Source organism: Mesoplodon mirus, assembly GCF_964341445.2.
Source record: "Mesoplodon mirus genome assembly, chromosome: 1".
Taxonomy (NCBI): domain Eukaryota; kingdom Metazoa; phylum Chordata; class Mammalia; order Artiodactyla; family Ziphiidae; genus Mesoplodon; species Mesoplodon mirus.
Genome location: NC_138976.1, coordinates 45,848,741 through 45,872,401, shown reverse-complemented (window position 1 = coordinate 45,872,401; position 23,661 = coordinate 45,848,741). Strand labels below are relative to the sequence as shown.

The following is a 23,661-nucleotide window of genomic DNA, read 5'->3' as shown; positions in this document are numbered from 1 at the left end:
GCATAAGTATTTTACAGACACATCTCAGTGAGTCCTAGAAATTCTATTTTAAAGATGAAGAGGGCTTCCCTGGTGGCGCAGTGGTTGAGAGTCCGCCTGCCGATGCAGGGGACGCGGGTTTGTGTCCCGGTCCGGGAGGATCCCGCATGCCGCGGAGCGGCTGGGCCCGTGAGCCATGGCCGCTGAGCCTGCGCATCTGGAGCCTGTGCTCCGCAACGGGACAGGCCACAGCAGTGAGAGCCCCGCGTACCACAAAAAAAAAAAAAAAAAAAAAAAAAAAAAAAGATGAAGAAACCAAGCCTCAAGAGGTTAGGTCAACTGGCTTCAGCCTGCATAGCAAGTGGAGGGCCATTCAAGTGTGAGTCATGCTCTCCAGCCATTTAGGGAAGTTTCCAGGACCCAGCCTGGGTGCCCTCCTTCTACAGTCACTCCACACACAGCCCATGGCTGTGCACCAGGGCCCAGGGAGGCTCATCACTGAATACTGATCAGTAAATGCTCTTGACAAAAAGGCGAGGGAAGCTAATTCCATTTACTCCCCATCTCCTGGCGATTCCTGGCTCCTGACATTCCACTTCAGATGTCTCTTCCCTTGCCTCTCTCCTGGATCACAGTGTCCCTCGGGTCACAAACTCAGAGTTCAACTGGGTGCTATGTGCAGAGGTTTGGGAAGAGGGTGTCACATGCAGGCCCAGAGGAAGCCAGCTGGGCTGGGAGCTGGGGCCTGGAAAAATCCATGTTATTTTTAAACAAGAAAAAAAAAACCCATTATATTAGCTTTTATTGAGCACCTACTTGTGCTAGGCACCTTATATAAATCTGTGCTTATAATTCCCTTAACAACCTGGGAGGTAGTGTTATTATCACCATTTTACATCTGAAGAAACTGAGGCTCAGTGAGGTTAAGCAGCTTACAGCTTGCAGATGAGTGGTAGAATCATGGGTGAGTGCTCCTAAACTTTCATTAGCATAGCATTCTTCACACTGAGAAAATAGAGGGGGTGGAGGGGTGGGCAAAGAGATGCATTCGCTAGGGGGTGAGGGACTGATTCTGCTGTCCAAGCCATTACGGGAAGCTGAGCCCTGCCCTGTTTCCCACCTCCCTGATCTGGCAAGCCACTCCTTCCCCAGACTCAGCTGCAAAGTCAGGAGAAACTCACTCTGGCTGAGGTTGCTTTTCTTAGAAAGGGAAAATGGCTAAAATGAAAGACCTTACCCTGTATGTATATTTGTAGGAGTCGATGTGTGCGGTAGTTTTTGTGCTAAAGCACACCACTACCAGAATAAGAACATCGCTCCCTCCCCCTTTTTTTTTCTATTTCTGGCTGCACCCCCCACTTGTGGCGTTCCCAGACCAGGGATCGAACCTGTGCCCCCTGCAATGGAAGCACAGAGTCCTAACCACTGGACTGCCAGGGAAGTCCCTAACATCACTCCCTTTTAAGCCACACCTCACGTGTGCAGGGAGTGAGGCAGCTGAGGAATCTGGAAAGGACTGTTTATTTCCTACTAGAGTCCCAGAGACATCACCTAGGAAGGGACCAAGTCAACAATCAAAACCTCAAATTTGCTCCCTGCCCTCTCCCTCCAGGCTTATGCAGCCTCGGAGGTACTGCACCAGGGACATATGATGCCTCTCTCTCTCTCTCTCTCCCTCTCTCTCTCTCTCCCTCTCTCTCCCTCTCTCTCTCTCTCTCTCTCTCTCTCTCTCTCTCTCACACACACACACACACACACGTTCTTGAGTTAAGGCATCAAGTCTGGCCTGCATGGCTTTGCAAGTCTTTGCCCATCAGGCAGTGGCCCTCGCCCAGGGCTGAACCATGTGTGTACACAGATGCATTAGTGCGGTGTTAGGAGCTCTTCACAAATGAGGGACAATGATGATGGCTCTGTGCTGAGCCTAGTCCACCTGTCCTTTGGGAGGGGACCTCCTGCCTCCTTGTCAGTTGGCCAGGTACCTCTGTCTCTTTTCGCCAGCTGGGGTGGGACCAGGTCAGCCACAGGTCAGGCCAGTGCTGGGGACTCAGGACCTGGCTTCCAACACTGAAAATGTGCCCTTTCTAAGTGTGGCTGGGGGCTATTTTGGGACCTTAAAGAGGATCAAGTGACCACCTCAGAAGGACAAAGATGGCCACTCAGGCCAGGATGGAGGGTGAGGTTTCTCTCTGTGCTTTTAAAACCCAACTGTGTTTAACAGGAAGAGAGCTGACCTTTTCCCTCTGTGCTCTCTTGCCCTCAGCCCAGGGAAGAGGTTTCTGTAGACTGGAGTGAGTATGGAGAGAAAGAGGGCTGTTAAGATTGTGCACTGGAGTGGGAGGTTGCCACTCCAGTGGAGGGAGAGGTCTTCTCCCCTGGCCCTACAGGAGCTGGCTCCAGCACATTTACTTCAGTACCCACTTAGTGGGTGGTACAGAGATGGGGACTTCCTGGGGATACCCGGTGTGGCTGTGATGCAGGGTTAGAGGCCTACATGAAGACTAGGGTTAGGGCTGTGGGGTTTCTGGGTCCTGGGCTGGGTCAGGATGCCCAGATGAAGTAGGCGACCTCGTCCAGGTCAACGGGGTAATCCGTGAGCAGCACTGGCGTCTTGTCGAAAAGCTCACCCTTATAGCTGCGCCACTTGCCTGCGGGCAGGTAGACGTCCCGCTCCTGCTTGCCTGGCTCCAGTACCGGCGCCACAAGCAGCGTGTCTCCGATAAGGAACTGTGAGTCGATGCGGTGCGCCGTCTCGTCGCCCGGCGCGATCCACCAGAGGGGGCGCACGATGGGGTCTCCCGTGTCAGTGACCTCACCAGCCAGCTCAAGCAACAGCGGCGCCACGAGTGAGGCCCTCAGTGCAGTGAACTTGTGCGCGATGGCCACCACTTCGGCGTCGTACCGCCAGGGTGGAACGGAGAACTGCATAGCTGGCATGAAGGCGGCCACTTCCAGCCAGCGCACGTAGAGCTCACGCTCGGGCACATCGCCGCCGCTCACTGTGCGCTCAGACACCGCGTTGCCACCCACCATATCGGGCAGGATGAACGGGTAGCCCAGCATGCTGACAGTGAGCACGGCGGGGATGAGCGAGCGCAGCCCCAGATCGTAGCCCCACACCGAGTCGCGGTCCACCAGGCGGAAGAAGCACGAGATGTTCTGTGACTGGTAGCCCACACGGACCTCGGCCAGTGAGAAGAAGGGCAGCGCCATCTCTGTGTAGCGCCGGCTCCATATGTTGGGGTCGGACAGCGGCCTGTAGGTGCTGAAATCCCGTGGCAAATAGCTGACCTCTCCAGCGTCGAACTTGAAGGAGGCCACGGCGTAGCGCGAACGCAGTCGTCGCAGATGCCCCTGAAACCAGTCGCGGGCCTCCGGGCGCGTGAAGTCGAGCACGGCGCCGATGCCATTCCACCAGCGCACGAGAGCAGGGAGCCGGCCCGTGGGTTCACGCACAAACAGCTCGCGCTCCACGCCTTCGCCAAAACACGATGAGTTGTAGTTGACAAACGGGTGCACCCAGAGCGTGACGCGAAAGCCAGCGTCGCGCAGGCGGCGGAACATGTCGCTGGCGTTGGGAAACTTGGTCTCATCGAAGTCGAAGTCGCCATAGGCAGGCGTGTACATGTCGTCGATTTCCAGATGGCTGCTGTTGAAGCGGTGCTGGCGGATCTGCTGAGCGAAACGCTGCACCTTGTCCTGGTCCACCGAGCGCCCGTACAGCACCCACGTGGACCATATGGGGTCCCGGAAGGCCTCAGGTGCTGGCACCCTCGATGGCTTGTTGAAATAGCGCCGCACCATGTACTTGTGGATGGAAGTGACATCGGAGCCGACACACACGCGGTAGCTGAGCTCGGGCGCAGCAGCGCGGCCGGCGGGCGGCTTGTAGGGCGTGTCGTGGTAGCGTGCCTGCAGCCGCAGAGAGCGTTCCGTGCTGTTCCAGCCCAGGTGGAAGGGCACCGAGTCGTTGACCTTGATGGCAGCTGCGCGCGACGACAGCCAGTAGCGCTCGAGGATGCCTCCAAATGCGGCGTCGGAGGAGTAGACGTCGCTGGTGACGAAGGGCTGAGGCTCCTGCTGGCCGTCCAGGCGGATGGGCCAGTGCTGGGTCTTCATCTCCGCGCCGCCGTACCAGTGCGCCCCCGCGTCGCCCAGGAACATGGCGTGCTCCACCGCGCGCCCCGGCGCTGCCTCCTCCCAGCGCACGCGGTAGCACATGACCGTGTCCTTCGGCCGCACAGTCTGGATGAAGAAGTGCAGTGGGCGCCCATCCGCTGTGCGAGAGCAGCCAAGCCGGGCGCCGTCGCGGCTGCAGGAATCGAGGTCCAATGCGCCCGAGCGGAAAGCCAGGCGGAAGACCTGCTCGCCCTTCTGGTTGCGAATGGAGAAGCCACCGCGGTTGAGGTCCAGCAGCTCGGCCCGCAGGCGTTCCGCCTTGCGTAGAGAGGCGCTGTAGTAGCACCAGGCCACCACCGCGGCCAACACCAGCAGCAGCCCCAGCACTGCGGAGCCCAGCAGCGGCTTCAGCTCTTTGGACGGCTTGGGCTTGGTAGGCGAGAAGTTGTCAGGCAAGAAGGTGTACATGGTTGCAGCTGCGACAGCCTCGGGGCTCTTACGACCTGTGTGGCTCCCAGGTCGGCGGCGGCGGGGGTAGGCCTGGCTCTTTTCCTGAGGATTCTCGGGCATCAGCCCCCAGTTAAGGAAGGAGCAGGCAGTGGGGCCACCCGACAAAGCCCATCTGAACTTGGCCTGCCTGAGTCAGGAAGGGGAAGAGAGAGGTGGAACTGAGCTTTCTCCTTCCATAGTTTTTACATTTGCTGCCACAAGAAAGAAGTGTATATTTTGGGAAAGTGTATACTGGGACGAAAGGGCTTTACTCTTACCAGGTCGTTCTGTCTGCATTTTACCTACCCTTTCTCATGGGCCCCACTGCTTGCCAAAATTAGTCAGGACTCTGAAGGGGAGGGGCAGATGGTATGCATCACCATTTTCCTGGTGGAGGAACAAACCCAGACAGGGTCAGGGAGCTGTCCAGGATCACGGAATTAATCAGGCCTCCCTGGATCACACATGGGGGCAGTTCAGGCTGAAGAGAAGGAGAGGAATCTGGAGAGGGTCTAGTTTCCCAGAGGTGTGGCCATGGTGGGAGAGGGGGGATAAGCAAGCCAGCTCCTTAAGACCTTTGACACAGCAGGAGGCTGGCTTCCCTGTGTGGGGAGCGGGAGAGGAGAGAGGAAGGGGAACAGTTCAGGCATGGAATTTAATCTTGAGTCAGAAGCCATATTAAATCTGGAGATTAGAGAAGATACTCAAAGCCAGACTCAGTCCAAGGGCCTGGTTTGGAGGGGGGGTGAGGTTGGGTTTGGACTTTAGGACTGGGGTCAGGAGCCTAGCATGGGGGCTTGGTGTCTTCTCCCATCTCCCTCTCTTTGCTCTCAAACTCCACTCTGCTCTCAGCCATCAGGATCACCAAGTCCATTTCCCTGCCCACCTTCCTGCTCTGCTGCCAGCACCACACCTGTGGGCCAGCTACCTTCTGGCTTTGTCTCTAGCACTCACCCACTGTCCTGTTTGCCCCTACCCTAGTTAGAGCACTGTCATTTCTCCCCTGTATCGTTGCAACACTTCCCCGATAGGCCTCCCTGCTTTTAACTTGTTTTCCTCCAATGCCTTCTGCTCACAGCAGCTATAGTGATCTTTCTAAAACACTTATCAGATTACATCTCTCCCTAGTTTTGGGAGCTGCTCATGACCCCCATGATGAAGTTCAGAAGTGTGAGCTTTGCAAATTGAAGTTCAAGGCATACATGCTCTCACCTGTCCTTCTGATTCCATTTTCAGCCAAGCCTATCCTATGACTACCAAGCTCAGTTCTTTCCTAACCTCAATCCTCAGGCCACCTGCTTTAGGAAATTTCACCCACCCATCTTGGGCCAACTTCTCTCCCCCACCTACCAGCTCTCTGGCAATCAGACACCCCCTACTACACAATCCACTCTTATATACTGCATGCTAAAGATTCAGATATGACTACACAGAAACACAGACTTGGGAGGAGGTGTGTGTCCAAACCTGCTGTTCAAGGCTACTGACCCTTCCTGTCTCAGCCCTCAGGGCAGAGTCCAGCAAAGAAATAGCACCAGCCACGTGCATACACAGACATACACTGCCAGCCTGCTGGCTGCCCACCTGCTCCAGCTGGAGGGAAGGAGAGAGGGCGATTGGCAAACAGCAGTTAGACTCCTCCCAGATGCCAGTCCCCAGCAATTTCCAAGGAGACACCAGAATTGCTCAGCGTTCTCACTTCCCCCACCTCTCCCATGAAGAGATTATCAAGAATGCCAGGTGCCAGGTGCAGATTGGAATTTTTATCCCAGATGTCAACATACAGCTCCCCATAATGCCCCCCCCACCCCAGTGAGGTTCTATCTCAGGGCCTTATTCTCTGAGCTCCCTCCCCCAACTCCCTAAACGGGTCAGTTCCAGCTGGTCTAGAACAGTCTCTTATTCCCTTCCTCTCACCCCATACAACTTAGCCTTCAAAATTCCCCCAACCTACTATGGACTTCCCTTCCTGTAGGTATAGGCTGGAAAAGCCTTCCTGGAAAATGCAGGCATAGCCTTTAGCTGATGCCCTTAAGCTAAGCAGGACCCAAAGGCCTTAGGTGGCCCAGGCCAGACCAGCTGTACATTTATATTCAATTCATTCGAGACAACCAAGGCCCCATTCTGGGCACTAAGGGAATAGGGAGAAAGGGTCCGTATCTGAGTAGGACAGAGACTGCTCATCCTCAAAACTTTCATATTAAGTCAGCCTATCTCATGACCCCTGGAGGCATGGCCAGTCCACCAAGGTGACCTCAAAAGCCTTTTCAAACACTTAGGTCTTGAGAATTTTTACTTTCTAGGGTTCTGAGGTTCTTTGATGAGGACAAAAACCCAGAGGCCCTCTGCTGGTCTCCCTAATGCCACCATGGCATCCAACCCTAACAATAATGCTGAATAGGAGGCACAGCTGCAGTGCCCATTTTATAGATGAGGAAACAGTGGCCCAAACAGAAAAAGGAACTTGTTTGAAGTCACTCAGGTAGCAGGGTTGCCTGAATCCAAAATCCCAGCTTAACCCTGACAGGGAGCTAATGGTCTGACTGGCTATCTGAATGCAGGAGAGAAAAGGAGCTTTGTGGCCAAGAGGGTGGGACAGGCTTCCATCAGGAGGTTATGGGCATGGTGAGACCTGTATTCCCAAGGGCTGGTGCTGCTACTTGCCCCAGGAAGGCTTCTTGGGGATGGGAAGTGGTGATTTTAATGGCATCTGGTACAGGGGCTGTGGGGGAGGAACTGTGATTCTGGTGTTAACGGTGGTGCCAGAGACCCCTGTAATCTGCCGCCTCCGCCATCTGGCCAGCCACAGGCTAATGCTGGCAGGTAGGTTTGCCCTAGCCAAGCCTCTCCCCACTTGACAGTCAACCTCAGTCTTGGCTTCCAGCCCCTAGCCATGCCTAAGGGGGAGGGTCGGGCCTAGCCCAACTAAAAGGAGGCCATTCCACGTTGGGTCCTTTGTCCAACACAATTCCCAGGGATAGGGTGGGGGGTGGAAATGCCAAAGGCAACTCTATCCGGGCCCTCTCCCCGTCCTGCCCAGCGAGCGGATCCGGGGGTATAGAGTGACTGAGCCTACAGCCTGCAATACTCTACACCCACTCCCAGCGCTGCAGCTATAATGTCCGAAAGGACAGACTGAGGTCAAGAGGGCGGTCGCCCGCTGGGAACCGCGGCCGAAGAAGGGGCCCAGGTGTCCAGGCTCGCCCCACCTATTCATCTGTCAGAGAGAAAGTTCAGGAAATATTTTCCCTCAGCAACCCCCCAAGGTCTTCCCGCTGGGCGCACTCACGGAAGTGACCCCAGAAGTGGGGGTGAATGGAGGCTCCCGCAGATCCCCTCCAAGTTAGCAGAAGTTGAGCTGCCACGGTGCAGCGCGGGGCGCTGCCTAGCTGGGAACAGCTGAGGCCGTCCTCGAGCCCCGCCCCTTGGCTGCTCGGCCACGCCCCAGTCATTCGGTCTCGTCTAGAGTCTCGGAGTCCAGCTCCGCCCCTGGCGCCCGACCATCCTCCCACATTGTCACGCGCACTTGAGTTCACGCCCCTTAGCCCCCACCTTCCTCTTCTGTTCTGTGCCCAGCTCCTGGCAGCTCGGGCCCGCCGCCAGCCCGGTGCCTCCCGGTTCCGCCCCCCGCCTGCAGGCCCGCCCCCTCTGGACCATCGCTTACCCGCACGCGGGCGGGGCTCTGCCCCAGGTCTGCTGGGAACTGTAGTTCTGGAGGGAGGTGCGGCTGTCGAAGGTTAGGGTTCTCGCACCTGCCGGCTAAATTTGGGATGTGTATGAGAAGGAGCGAGCCACAGGGTAAAGGGACAGAGCTGGCCCTTGGGATTCCTTTTCCTCCAGATTTGGGGAGGTTGAGGCCGTCTCGGTATAACGCTCTCATTAGCTCTTTTTCCATATGGAAAAAGGGTAGCGGAATTCTGGGAGGATCTCAGCGGCTCAGTGCAGGTCGGATCCAATCAAGGACCCCACGGAGTGGAGCCTAGTTCCATCAGCCGGGAGGCCCAAGCTGTCAGCTCCCACCGGACCAGACCAGCAGTGCCTGAGATCAGGGACTGAGAAGACCGGATTCTGCTCCATATTTTGCAGTCTTCCCCCACCCACTCCCCTTCTTGGCAGCCCTTAGAAGTGCCCCTGCTGCGAGGAGGTGGGCGTGCCCCGCTATACAGCTGCACCCAGTAGGAACGGGGTGCAAAAATACTGAAGATCCTAGAGGCTCCAGAACACCCCACCGCTTGCTCCCTGAGGGACAGAGAAACAGGGCTTTTTTTTTTTTCTTTCTGCGTTGGGTCTTCGTTGCAGCACGTGGGCTTTCTCTAGTTGCAGCGAGTGGGGGCTACTCTTCGTTGCAGTGTGCGGGCTTCTCATTGCAGTGGCTTCTCTTGTTGCAGAGCACAGGCTCTAGGCACGTGGGCTTCAGTAGTTGTGGCTCACGGGCTCTAGAGCACAGGCTCAGTAGTTGTGGCGCACGGGCTTAGTTGCTCTGTGGCATGTGGGATCTTCCTGGACCAGAGATTGAACTCATGTCCCCTGCATTGGCAGGCGGATTCTTAACCACTGCGCCACCAGGGAAGTCCCCCAGGGCTTTGTTTTATTTTGTTTGTTTGTTTTTAAATTTTATTTTATTTTTTTATACAGCAGGTTCTTATTAGTCATCAATTTTATACACATCAGTGTATACATGTCAATCCCAATTGCCCAATTCATCACACCACCATCCCCACCTACCCCCCGCCACGGCTTTCCCCCCTTGGTGTCCATACGTTTGTTCTCTACATCTGTGTCTCAACTTCTGCCCTGCAAACCGGTTCATCTGTACCATTTTTCTAGGTTCCACATACATGCGTTAATATACAATATTTGTTTTTCTCTTTCTGACTTACTTCACTCTGTTGTATGACAGTCTCTAGATCCATCCACGTCTCAAAAAATGACTCAATTTCGTTCCTTTTTATGGCTGAGTAATATTCCATTGTATATATGTACCACAACTTCTTTATCCTCTCATCTGTCGATGGGCATTTAGGTTGATTCCATGACCTGCTGTTGTAAATAATGCTGCAATGAATATTGGGGTGCATGTGTCTTTTTGAATTATGGTTTTCTCTGGGTATATGCCCAGTAGTGGGATTGCTGGATCATATGGTAGTTCTATTTTTTGTTTTTAAAGGAACCTCCATACTGTTCTCCATAGTGGCTGTAACAATTTACATTCCCACCAACAGTGCAAAAGGGTTCCCTTTTCTCCACACCCTCTCCAGTATTTGTTGTTTGTAGATTTTCTGATGATGCAGGGCTTGTTTTGTAATTTGAAATTTCTTGATCATGAAACCCTCTAAAATTGTTTTGGACCTCTTGGCCTTGGGTGGGGGAGGGCAGCAAGGGTATCTGAACATGGACTTTGGAGTCGCTGTGATGGAGACTCTGGGAACAGAGATCAAGAGCTTTGAGTATAGGGACATGGCTCTGACTGCAGGATGGGCGATTCTGGGTCCACTGAGATATGGGGGTGAAGGGACATCTAGGTTTGTGGGATATTGGGGAAATGGCAGCTGTGGGGCCCTCCTAGGATGGGAGGTAGATGGGCCCTCCTGCGTGGCTAGGTGGGCCCATTAGTTTGGGCTCTGGGATGGAAAGGAGGAGGTCATGCCCCTCATAGGGCTACTGCCATGCGTCAGGAGGGCACTCAGGGCCACCCAAGGGAAGTACTGAGATGATGGAGTGGGGAGGGCTCAGGGCAAGATGACTTTGAGAAACTGTATCTCAGTTGAGGGGGCTTGGCAGAGGCCTGAGTGACTGGCTCCTCATTGCCAGATCCTGCTGGGTAAGGACATGAGAGGCAGCCTTTAGGATGAAGAATGAATTTATTGTTCAGCCCCCTTGGCCCCGGGCAGCCCGGGCTCTACCGGCAGTGGTAGTCAGGATAGGTCTCGGACACAAACTCAGGGTGGAAGACATAGTTGTTTCTCTGGGGGCCACCGGTCTTCTTGAAGTGACTTGTTTCCCATCTGTGGGGAGAGATGGGTTGGCCCTTTTGGACCCTCATATGTCTGACTCCAATTCTCAGCGCTAATCTTATCCCAACATTTTGTCCCGAATAATGGCCCTAGGCTCCAACACTGACCTCTTGACCTCAGGTTCTACTGTTAAATTTTTGACTCCCAATACCTGCTCCCTAACACTGACTTTTTACACTTTAATTCAAGCCCTGAACCTAACGCCCTGATCTCTTGACTCTAAGCCCCACTGCCAACCTGTAAACCCTCAATGCCATCTCCATGCCCTCTCATTTAGTTGCCAGCTTTGACTTCCCCATGGCACCATCGCCCCCTGGTGTCATCTTCCAGTCGGTGCATCACAGCGGTCAGTTATCCCAACTAGTCCCTGGGTCCCCCGCCATGCCAAGGTTACAGCTTCTGTGTGGGTGCGCATTTGCATGTGTGCACGCCAGATTTACCTAAGGTTCGGACAAGGGTAGTATGACGGCGCGGGAGTTATAACAGCACATTGCATTCCCTTCCGGTGCTCGCAGGGCGATACACTCCTGGAGGAGGAAGCGGTGGGCAGGAATGGGTCAGGCCTTTTGACTTCCCTCTACGCCCCAACCCAGACCAAGACTCTGAGCCGCACTTCAGGTGTCAGTCCTACTGCTCGGAGATCCTCCCTTCTGGCCTCCTGTCTCTTCAAGACCTTGAAACGTCGCCTCTGGGAAGACACCTAAAGTCCCTCTCCCTCTAAGGCCTCGTTTCTGCCGCCCAGGCTGGGCGGCGGAGAACGCTGTACTCTGGGGAATGTTGGGGTACAGTCATTGAGGACCTGGGAGCCCCCGGATCCTCAACATGGGACAGCAATTACTCCAGCTTATCGACGAGGCGACGTTTCTGAGGCTTAGGCACTTTCTTGCTCCTCCACGCCCTTGTGAGGGATAAGACCCAGTTTTGCACAATGAATCAGTCTCTCTCAGCCTGGGGAGGGACGGGGTATCACCACGGGCTTAGGGACAGGGTTCAGGATCTCCCTCCCCCTTTCACAGCTTTCTAGACAGACGCGGACATTGGAGTTCTCCCAGGCTCAGCCAGCCTTGTCTAACGCCAAGTGCAGGGAAAAGACCGCGTTGCAGTCTGGGCTTCTGCTGAGCGCTCGAGCTTCAGTTTCCTCCACAATAACACGCGAGGCTGTCTACCTCCAGAGGTGGTGCGGGGCTCCGAGGAGGCCAGGGCCCTTCTGGTAATGCGGTCACCACTTCCTTGCCTTCTTAGAACCCAGCGATGACCCTGCCCATTACCAACGGTGACCTGAGGCCCAGGAATAGGGGACACTGTTCTGAGGACACATGGCACGCCGCAAGCTAGAACCTGCGTCTCCAGGGCCGGGTGACCAGGTAGGGGGCGGGGCCGGCGGGTGTGGGAAGGGGGAGCAAACTGGTGTGCGGAGTTTGCTCCTCAAAGAAACCCTCGGGCAGAGCCTCCAGAAGACGTATAGGACCCAGGTTGACCTTGAGCCCAGTTCAGGAGGGACAGGATCAGGAACTCGGGTATCTCCGTGCAGGTTCTCCCGCCTCAGCCGTATGTTCAGGCCGTGAGGCCCCAGGGCGGGACAGGGAGGCGCCAGTAAGCGGACCGCGCGGGCTGGAGGCGGGGTGGGGTCTGGCACAGAGGCAGGTCAGAGCTAGAAGTGGTTAGGGATGGCGCGTCCGCAGCTGGGGTAGGGGGGACTCTGGGGGCGGGGCTTGTTTGGGGGCGGGGCCCGGCTACTGCGCGCGCGGCCCTGCGAACCTTGCAGTCGGCTGCTCTGTGCGCAAAAGTCGCAGGCGACGTTCGGTGCAGGGTGGCCCGGCGACGCAGTAGTCCATGCCGCGCAGACAGTAGTGGCGGCCCGAGCAAGCGCTTTCATAACCCTGGAAGGGCAGGCGGCCCGGCAGCGGGTCCACACACCCGCAGCGGGGCGTGATCTCTGGCAGCGGCTGGTTCCGTGACAGCGAGTTCAGCATGTTCACCAGTACCTCGCGCTCTGCGCCCGCGGGCCCCGAGCCCGGGAGACCCAGACACAGTCACAGGAATGGGAAGAGACAGGGTCAGAGACAGGAAGAGATGGAGACACAAACAGATAGAGACAAGGTTACAGCCTCTCCAGGACCCTCGGCCTCCGCCCCGTACCTCGGGTCTCCATCCCTCCGTCCTTCTGGCCTACCCATTTCCCTCCACTGCCCCACCATCTGTTACCGTAGGCGTTGAGTCGCTCCGGCTTAGGAGGGTACACCAAGGGCATTCCTCGAACTGCTGTCTCCATCCCGGTCTCCTGGAAGTGGCACACACGCTGCCTCAAGCTCTGACCCGGAAGAGTTCCTCCTTTGGGGGTTCTCCCAGAACACGCAGACTAGTCCCAGGCCGCGCCTTCTGCCGCCCTCCAGAAGCTCCCCTACTCTCCCACGTTCTGAGTGTTTGGGGTTGTCGCTGGGCAACGCGGTTTACTCCGCCTCCCAGGTGGTGGGGGTGGGGGAAGTGGAGCTGTGGGTGGACCAGGTCTGGACCTGCACCTCTGACACCCCTGTCCCACCGTTTGCCTCTGATTTTACCCTTTTTTGTCTAGCCGACTCTGTGTAGCTGTGTCTTTGTGTCTCTCTAATAGGGATTTTTCAATATTGCAGTGTTGCCTGCCCATCAGAATCACTTGGGGAACTTATGAAAAATTCTGATGATTCTTGAGGAAGTTCTGATTCAGAAGGGTTCAGTCAACCTGAGGTCGGCCATCAACCTACAGTTAAGAGCCCCTACTCTTGCCTGGTATCCTTACATCTTCCCTCTTTCTTCATGCCTGGGGCCGTGGCTGGACTCTTTTATAAACCCTAGTCTCACAAATGGGAAAAGGCCTTGGAGCATTGTTGGTGGGAAAGGGATGAGAAACTAATGGTGAAATATCAGACACTGTGGTTTGGGAGGCACATGGGGAGTGGGGGGTGGTCCCAGGCCCCAGGCATCTTTGCTGGGCACAGTAGATACCTTAGGCAGCCGAGGAAGGTATGTGGCACATTTGTTCCAGCCCGTACAGTTGTAAGGTCCCATCCTCCATGTATTATACCGGTTACCGCACAGGTGGTTTGGGTTGCGTTTGTCTGCTTGATCATAGGGGTGGAGACATAAGACAGTATTACTCCTTATTCTGCCCCAGGATCTGGGACCCCTTAGATGCTTTTCCTCTGATCCCCAGCACAAAGCTGGACTCTCACTCGTCTCCCGTAGGCCAGAAAAGCCCAGCCTGGCCCCATACTTGTCTTATTTAGGCACTGAGATGCAGCCTATATCCCACCTAAGACAAGCTTCTGAGTGGAGCCTGGGTCCTTTGAGCTGATCACTTTTCATCTTGGCACCACCCTCTCTGAATCAGCCAACCTGGAAACCCTGGAAACGGGCCTCCTCCCAAATCCTCCCTCTCATCTTCCACATCCAGGCTCAAAGTTTGCTTATTCTGCCTCCTTAAAATCACTTGACTCTATTCTTTCTTCCAGTCCCCCATGATATCACTCCTGTATCTCTGCAGTGCCTAAACCAGGAGACAAGAACGTCATGGTTAATAGGATGGACTCTGTAGACTGACTCCTGTGGTTCAAATTTCAGCTCTGCCAGATATTAACTGTGTGTGACCTTGATCTAGTTAATTAATTTCACCTTGTCTCTGTTTCCTTAATTTTAAAATGGGGGTAATAATACTATCTACCCCATAGGGTCGTTGTGAGATTTAAATAAGTTATTATATGTAAAACATTTAGAACAATGCCTGGCACAGAGAAAACTACCATCATCATCATCATCACATTATTATTGTTTTTATTATTGTTATTAGCTTACTGGTCTTCCTGCCTCATTCTGAAATCCTACAATCCGATCTCTACATAGAAACTGGGGCACTTATGATAAATGAAAATCTGACCAAGACAGTTCTCTACTTAAAACCCTCCGAAGCCCCACCCATCCAGTCACCTAAGTGTCCTGTAAGTTCCTCTCTGATCCACCACGCTAACAATGTTAAAGAATACATGTGAGAGATTAGGAAAGGAGTTCTAGGAGCCCTAGAGTAAGAGCAGGTGCGTGTATGTGTGGGACAGTGTGTTGGGACTTGGAGTTCTAGGTTGGTGGGTTGGACATACTGAGTTTGAAGTGTTTGGGGCCATTCAGGTAAATTTGATTATAATCAGATAAAGGAAAGTGGAATCCTGGTAAGAGGACAAGACTAGAAATAAAGACTTAGAGTTGTCAGTAATTAAAGATGTGGGTTAGATTAAACGGTCTCAGGAGAGGAATAAGGAGAGAGGAGGGCTCCGATCAGCATTCCGAGGAACCCCATGTTTCCAGAATGATTAGACAAGAGACCCAGGAATTTGAGGCATCAGAGAAGCTGAGGAAGGAAGGAGTTTCACAGAGTAGAGAGTGGTCGGAGTGTAATACATAGGGTAGGTCTCATGAGGAAAAGACTGAAGAGTCCCATGGATGAGGTAATTAGAACCATACAAGATCAGTTTTAATAAACATTAAACATGAGTGTAGGAGATGCAGACTCCCAATTTCAATTGAAGATTAATCATCAATTCATTCAACAAATACTTATGACGCCTGCTGCTATTCCAGGTGGAGAGGGCACAGCTCTAAATAAAACAAGACTCTCTGTTCTTTTGGAATGTACAGGAAGACATAATAAACACCTAACCAAATGAGAAAGATAATTTCTCATAAGGCATTAAGGAGTGAGGAAGTAGAGACATAGACTCTATTTCCAAGAATCTTGGCTGTGAAGGGGAGGAGTGAGAGAGAATTTTTAGACAGGAGGAAATTAGAAAAGGCTTCCGGGTTGAGGGGAGAGAGATGTGGTGAGGCAGAGGGATGCAGGAGAGAAGGGAACCTGATGGAACAGGGTCACTAAGAAGATGGGAGAAGATACCACCGGAATACACATGGAGGAATTTGTTTGGAGGAGGTTAATGCTCCCTCCCTCTCTCTAGGGATAAGGCCCAGGCCTCTTCCAATTCTTTGGCATAGACTGGGAGCTCCCAAAAGGCAGAGCCTGGATCTCCTCCTCCAGGGTCAGGGGTCAGGATCAAGGTCAGGCCAGGTGGTTGGGAATCAAGCTGGAGTGGGGGTAATTAGAGAAGAAGCCCTGGTCGAGGATGGGGATAAGGTTTGTATAGGATCAGGGTGGAGGTCAGAAGTCAAGTTGGGTTCAGGTGTAGGGTCTTTGTTGGGGTCACTGAATGGGGTCACAGTTGGGTGATGCGTGAGGCCCTACCTTCCTCTTGAGAGAGCCAGTATTTCTCAGGCAAGTAGGGGTGGCTTGGTATGGAACTCTTATAGCTGTAGTCCTGCACAGCACACTTGACCATCTTCTGCAGGGCTTCAGGATCCACGTGGCGCTTCACAGTCTGAGTCAGGGCCTGGCAAGGAGAGAGGGGAGGAGATGGCTAGGTGCATGGAGACCCCAGCCTTGGTATCCAGCTGGACCTAGATTTAGCCCCTATTTAGGTCAGCCCAGGTGGGTCTCCCAACCCTCTCCCTATGCCAGAGGGATCCCCAGGCCAGCCTTGGTTCCCTCTGCATAGTTCTTTTGCTTGAATCACCCTTTTCTCCTTTTCTTCCATCCAAGGCTCGGACTTGGAACCCAACATTTTCCCTCAGTCAGAGTGGTTTTCTGATGTTCTTCTCATTTCTGTCCTTTCCTTGACTGGGACCTATAAGGGCAGAGCTGGGTGTTCCTGTCCTCTTTCTTCCAGACTGTGTGCTGCCTGGGAGCATGGCCTGGGTCTTCCCCAACAGAGCAACAGGCCCGTGGAACAACCTCAGGAAAGGCTGGCTGCCCTGGGAGCTGGCTACCTTAGGCAGGTGTTTTGGACAGGAAGGGCTCTCTGTGAATCTGGCACCTTGAAGGAGATGAAGGATGGGGCCAGAGGGGCACCTACTTTAAAATCTAATTCTCTGACCCTAATTCTGCTGTGGCTCTCATCTTGACACCAATATTACCCTTGACCCTGACATTTACGTTGTGCTGGTCCTCATCCTGTCCTGATTTTTTTCCTGATCTTTGTTCAGGCTCTGGGCCCCTCTGCTTCTTGGGGTTCACCTCATCTTATCCCAACACCCCTTGTTTGGCTGGATCTGTAGAAGCCCAGATCAAGGGCCCCCTTGTCCTCAGCTAAAGGCACATGGCCAAGTTAGTTGTGGGCCCACGTCTCTGTAGGCAGCTGGGATGAAAAGACAGCTGGGTTACAGCGGTGGGACGCCCAGCAAAGTCAGACACCAGAAAGGACTTTCTCATCATAGTGGGCAGCAAGGTGCTGAGATGACACCGTTGCACCGCATTTCATCTTTATGATCTGAAGAGCAGAGGCTTCTCTTGGCCTGGGATGAGACCTTGCTGCTTCTAGTGCTCCTACTCCCCTGAAAACCCCTCAGCTGAGGGGCTTCTTGGATCCTCCGTGCCCAGCTGAGGTTTTGTTCTGTGGGCAGATCCTACACAGTCATACTCCATATGGGTGGAGGGGCCCCAAGACTTAGCACTCCCCTGAGTTTTACATACACACAAACACATGCACGTCCAGACATACACATAGATCTGTGCGCCCAGATACACTCATAGATGTACATACACACTCAGACACGCTCACACAAACACACACACACACACACAATCATTTAGAAGAACTCACAGACTCTTCAGTGTTTCCATTCGAGGCTTTCCTCAGATGTCTGTAATCTTTGATTGTCTGCTCATGTTTATGAGTAGGAGACTAAAAAGGCTCATTGGAGGCTTTGAGCTGTGGGTGGGCATCATTGTAGGATGCTCTGGCTAGACTATTTGTTGCAAACTCTGTCAGTATCTGTAGGTCTTTTCTCTTGGGCTGATCAGATCCCTCGGAAGATACTCTTTCAGTCTTTGGCTTGAGAGTAGTGACCTAGCTGCCATTGTTCTGAGAACCTAGTGGAGGAGAGGGCTGCTGGGGGTTTAGCATTCAGCATACGGATGTTCATCTGTTTTCAGTACGGTACCCTGAACTTAGCCGGGCCTGGAATCTCCAGTCCTGAGATCCTTGCCAAAAAAATAAGCCTTCTGACTTTTGCAGAGATGGGCGAGCAGTCACCCTACGGCATGGAATAGAAGAGGGGGTTTAATTGCTTCTTAGCTTTCAAATCATTATTGTTTCAGCCTTGGCCCTGTCCCATCTTCTGTTCCAAAGAAACCTAGTATTACCAATTTCTGAGCCTTTTAAAAATTCTGCAGTTTTAAGTTGAATTATGTCTTGTGTTTCCCACTGCTGGCTTTGGATTCAGCTTTCTCAGATCTGCTGTGTCAGTTACTACTTATCTATCACACTTTCCAGCTTCTGAAATTTTGTTGTCATTGTCCTTCCTTCTCACTATTCTTGCAAATTTATGTCTTAAATATGCATTTATTGTAGTTTTCAAGGGGTTTTAGGAAGGAGTCAAAACGTGTTCATTTTAACCCAGAGAATTATAGTTCTTTATACAGTCTACATATTCCTTTGTCAGTTACATGTTGCAGTTATCGTCTCTCAGTTGGTGGCTTGTAACTTCATTTTCTTTTTGGTGTCTTTTGATGAACATAAGTTCCTAATTTTAACACAGTTGAATTTATTCATCTCTTATGTGGTGCTTTTGTGACTTAGGAAATCCATCCATAATCTAAGATAATGGAGATAATGTCATAATTTTTTCTAAAATTATAGTTCTACTTTCCATATTTATGCCTTAATCTGTCAGGAATTTGTTTGGGGGTTTGGTGTGAATTAGGGGATCAATTTAATTTTTATCCACATGGATGACCAGTTGTCTCATTGAGTAATCTATCTTATCCCACAGATTGGTAATGCCACCCCAAGCCTGATACATCTTTTCCCATAGCTTTACTTTCAGTCATCTCTGTTGTATATCGTTTCCATATATGTGTGGCTCCATTTCTGGTTTTATTCCATTAATCAATTTGTGTATCCCTACAGTAATATTATGCTTTATGGATATCTATAGCTTGGTAATAAATATTAATATCTGACTGGGAAAGTCCCCTTCTTCTCCAGGTGTGTTTTAGCTAGTTCTTGGGCCTTCGCTCTTCTGTATAAATTTTAGAGACAGCTTGTCAAATTCTTCAAAAACTCCTGTTGAGATTTTAATCAGAATTGCATGGAATCTTTATGTTAGTGACTCTTCCTATTCATGAGCATGTTATGCCTCTTCATTTAAGTATTTTTTTTAAGGTATTCAAAGTTTTATAATATTATCCATTCAGTTTTGCACACATTGTTAGATTTATTTCTACTTACTCTCACTCTTTGTTGCTAAAATGATATATATGTATTTTAAGATTATGCTTCCTAAATATGCTTTTTATCTTAAATTCATCCAACTTTCTAAATTCTCTTATTCTAATAATTTGTAGATTCTATAAATACAACTGTATCATCTGTGAATAATGACAGTTTTTGTAAAAATTCCTTTCCTATCCTTGTACCTTACATGATGTTGTTTTCTAATATACAATTTACATGATATTGTTTTCCAATATTTTGGTTCTTTCTTTAAATTTAAAAATTATTATAATTATTTTCTATGGACAATGTTTAAATTTATCTCATGTCTACCAGTTTCTTAGCTCACTATTCCTTCTTGCATCTCAGACCTTCCTTTTGTTGTCATTTCCTTCTCCCCAAAGTGTATCCTTTAGAAGTTCCTTTATTATAAGTCTTTTTAAAAAAATTTATTTATTTTTATTTTTGGCTGTGTTGCGTCTTCGTTGCTGTGCGTGGGCTTTCTCTAGCTGAGGCGAGCCGGGGCTACTGTTCGTTGCGGCGCATGGGCTTCTCATTGCGGTGGCTTCTCTTGTTGCGGAGCACAGGCTCTAGGCGCGAGGGCTTCAGCAGTTGCAGCACGTGGGCTCCGTAGTCGTGGCTCGCGGGCTGTAGAGTGCAGGCTCAGTAGTTGCAGTGCACGGACTTAGCCGCTCAGCAGCGTGTGGGATCTTCCCGGACCAGGGCTCGGGCCTGTGTCCCCTGCATTGGCAGGCAGGTTCTTAACCACTGTGCCACCAGGGAAGCCCCCTATTATAAGTCTTATTGTAGTAAATATTTTAGTTTTTGTTTGTCTGTAAGTGTCTTTATCTTTCTTTTGTTCTTGAAAGGAGGACACATTGAAAATAATTTCTCTCTGCATGTTTTTAAGGTCATCTCTTAAGCTGGTGTTGTGCAGTTTCACGTGTTATCTAAGAATCCATGGATTCATTTCTCTTGTTAGTTGTTGAAAATCAAGAGCCTTTGTCTCTTCAGATAATGACTACTCTCCTTTCTGCTCTTTCCTTCTGGAACCCTGAGTAGTTGTGTGGGATCTTCTCTTTCTTTCATATTGCTTAATGTTTCTTCCATATTTTCTATAGCTCTTTGTCTCTCTGTGCTGCATTCTGGGAAACTTCTTTTGCTCTGTTTTTTTTTTTTTTTTTTTTTTTTTCCACACTGCACAGCCTGTGGGATCTTAGTTCCCCAGCCAGGGATGGAACCCGTGCCCCCTGCATTGAAAGCGTGGAGTCTTAACCACTGGACCACCAGGGAAGTCCCCCTGCTCTGTTTTTCATCTCACTGATGTTCTTAAGCTGTGTCTAATTTGCTCCTTAATCCATCCGTTGAGTTTTGGTTTTAACACATATATCTTTTATTTCTAAAATTTCATTTCTTTAAAAAATCTGTCCATTCTTTTCAAAATATAATCTCTTGTTGCATCCTCATTTTGATGAGTTCACATTTTGCTCAGAAAAATTCATAATTATTTTGTGTTCTTTAACTATTATTTCCAATATCTGACATCCTTGGAGGTTTAAGTCTGCTGTTTGTTGTTTCTGTTGACTCTGTCATATGGTGGTTTGTTTCCTTATGTCTTTTATTGTGAGCTCAGATTTGATTGACCATACTCTAAGGATACCTGGAAACCTACATTGAGGATATTTTCCACCATAGAAGATATACATTCATTGTGTGTGTGTGTGTGTGTGTGTGTGTGTGTGTGTGTGTGTGTGTGTGTTGGGGAGGAAGGGAGCCAGAGATCACTGGACTTTCTGGTTCAGTTTGGAATTTACAGGTTCAGTTGCTCCATCTTTCAGCTAGCTTAAGGCTTAAACTCCTGCTTGTAGTACCGACAGTGGCGTTTGTCCTCAGGGCAATCCTGTCTTAGCATACTTACTACTCATCTCCACTGACTGTCCAAAACAAAATGAAAATTAATTTTTATGCAGGACCTAGTTGTTTGGAAGCAGGAGGGCCCTGCAGAGTTTCTAGACCACCATACTGCCAGAAGCAGAAGCCTTTTCCTTCATTATTAATCCCACTGCTATCTGATTTTCATTCCTCACCAGTCGCTGAAGCTGTTTAGCCAGGCGGCTAAGTGTTACTACATCCAAGAGATTCCTTTCTGTGCTGACAGCATTTGACACCGAGCTTTGTCTAATAATGCTGTCTTTGTTGGTTTCTCTATGATTTTCATCCTATCACTGTCTCCTTTTATGGCTCTTCTTCCTTTACCTACTCCTGAAATATTGATATTCTCCAAAGCCCCATCCTTGGCCACTTTCTTACTCTTTTTTTGGCAATCTCTATGACTTCAGCTACCACCTATATGTTGATTTCAGAATTCATGTCTGTAGCCCAAACCTCTTTCTTTTGCTTCAGATAAGTATATCCAGCTACACAGCAGACATCTTTTCCTGGAAGCCCTTGAATATTTTTGTCCCCAGATGAACTCCTAATCTCTCTCTAATCTGCAATTCCAAATCTCAGTTGGTAGCACTGCCCTTCCTCCAGTTTTCCAGAGTCCAAAACCCAGAAGTCCTCTTAATCTCTCCCCTCTTCTTTATATCTAGATGGTGACCAAGGTGTGTTATCTGCTTCCTAAAAATTCCCTCCTATTGAGTTTGGAAAAGCAGGCAGACACTTTCATATTTTGCTGGTGGGCATGTAGATTATTATAACCCTTATCACAGCAATTTGAAGTGTATATGCAAAGTTTTTTAGATTCACATATCCTTTCCCTCAACAATTTCTATCTATGAATTTATCCTAAGGGAATAGTTGATATATACAAAGAATGTACAAGAATAATTATACTAGCAAAATTTTATAAATAATCTAAATTTCCTCAACCATATTTTGGTACATTCATAAAATAAAACACTATAGTCATTAAAATTACATTATAGAATATTTTTGACACAGGAAAATGTACTTGATATATGGTTTTGTGAAAAAAGCAAGATTCAAAATATTAGTATATAACATGACACCACCTTCATAAAAAAATATTTGCTTCCTGAAAGGGCATATAATAATAAATTAACGGTAGTTATTTTGGGTAGTGAGAATTATAGGCTGTTTTCTTTGTGCTTCTCTGAGTGATCCCCACTTTCTGATTGAGCATATATTTATTTTGTAATTATAAAAATTATTTTTAAAAGACTCTCCTATTCAACAGTAGGAGAGTACTATTGAGAGTATCAACAATAGTCTCCTATTCAAAAATACTCTCCTATTTTTCACTGCTACAGTCTCTCCTTATCTCCCACCTATATCCTCTTCCCTCATCCTTCACCACCTCACTGGGCTTCCTGCCCTCAACTCCAGCCCCTTCAATCTCCTGCCACAGTGGCCAGAGTGTGTCACTCACAATCCAAGCATGACACTCCCAGGCTCAAAAGTCTGGACCATTATGACCACATTTCTCAACACAACCTGAAGCCCTTCATGGTCTGCAGGCTTCTCTCTTACCATAGGGCTGGCCTCTCCCTCTGCTCCAGTTCTCAGTTCCTGGTGGGTCCCTGCCCCTGGGCTGCCCTTTCTCACATTCCTCTTCTGCTCAGAGCGTCCTTCTTCTGGATCTCTTAGCAGACCTGCCCTTCAAGTCCCGGGAGTGGCTTTCTGGCTGTTATACCAGCACAAGCCTCTGTTGGTGCATGTTCCACACTGGGCAGTCCTACTTTGTTCACTTTTTGCCGAGAGAGCCTTGGCCCTTCACTGTAACCACATTGTCCCTGACACATGTAAGTACTCAGCAAAGTTTTGTTAGGTGGTACACACAGACAAACTCCCTTGGGCAGAGTCACAATTAGACTTACAGATCTTCTCTCCATTTTGTGAAAGCCGCACAACCCCACTTGGCCACCTGTCCTCAAGTACAGACACAGGAGACTGTAATAAGCATGCATAAAAACATGCCTGTAGGTAGAGCCCACAGGCAGCCTCAGGGCCTTTGCACTTTCTGATCACTCTGCCTGGAATCCTATCCTTTCAGTTCTTCACATGGCTATTTCTCACTCACCTTTCCAGTCTCAGCTCATGTCACCTTGAAAGAGAGAGCCCTCTTTCATTACTTCTATTTAAGTAGCTCTCCCTGGTTACTTTCCATTTCCAGTACCCTGTTTATGTCCTTTACAGAATTTAGGACAATTTACAAAACTCTTATTTATTTCTTGATTATCATCTATCTCTCCCCATCTCCTACCCTGGTGGAGTAGGAGGGCACCATGAGGGCAGGATCTCGTATTACTTTATATATATCATGATAAATTCCATGGCTAAGCAAATGAATCACACACACACACACACACACAAAGCTACAAAGAATTACAAACACATAATGACAACCACACACTGTCAGTGATCCAGACACCCACAGCCATACACTCTGGACTGCCCACCCCCCAACCCCCGCTCCAGCTCGCCACTTACCGGAGTCACAAACCTGTTGGCTTCCCAGGCCCACAGAGGTGGGTCCTTATAGACCTCCTTGATGGAGGTAGGAGCCCTGTAGGAGTCCCTGTAGGTGCTGATGGGGGTCTTGGTCTTACGGGAAAAGAGGAACATAGTGGGGTCTAGGGGATGCCGTGCTGGGCTCTACCTACCAGGGGCTCCTGCAAGACATCAGTGACCACCCCCCCCTTTTCCAGACAGCTCGGCAGGTGCCCCAGCTGCTGCGACCCCCCTCCTGTGGAGGATCTCTCAGCTTCCCTCCCTCACAGCCTTCTTGCTCCTCCCCCACCCTGATT

The 23,661-nt window shown here is 50.4% G+C and overlaps 1 protein-coding gene across 4 annotated transcripts; it reads right to left on the bottom strand.

Annotated features, from left to right (window-relative positions):
* Positions 1 to 764: 764 nt before the first annotated feature.
* On the bottom strand, positions 765 to 23,479 carry MYORG (myogenesis regulating glycosidase; the record flags this gene model as incomplete). Of its 4 annotated transcripts, XM_082601763.1 has the most annotated exons (7): positions 9,499 to 10,592; positions 11,042 to 11,128; positions 12,360 to 12,594; positions 12,807 to 12,882; positions 13,584 to 13,699; positions 15,862 to 16,006; positions 23,345 to 23,479. In XM_082601763.1, the coding sequence occupies 7 exons, from the start codon at positions 23,477 to 23,479 to the stop codon at positions 10,487 to 10,489; spliced, it is 900 nt and encodes a 299-aa protein (XP_082457889.1). In that variant the 3' UTR covers positions 9,499 to 10,486. The 4 variants fall into 4 exon arrangements, with proteins under 4 accessions (XP_082457890.1, XP_082457888.1, XP_082457887.1 ...); XM_082601764.1 differs by lacking the exons at positions 9,499 to 10,592; positions 13,584 to 13,699; positions 15,862 to 16,006; positions 23,345 to 23,479 and adding an exon at positions 765 to 4,735 and having other exon boundaries at positions 12,807 to 12,999; XM_082601762.1 differs by lacking the exons at positions 9,499 to 10,592; positions 11,042 to 11,128; positions 12,360 to 12,594; ... (2 more) ...; positions 15,862 to 16,006; positions 23,345 to 23,479 and adding exons at positions 765 to 4,735; positions 7,877 to 7,991.
* Positions 23,480 to 23,661: the final 182 nt, after the last annotated feature.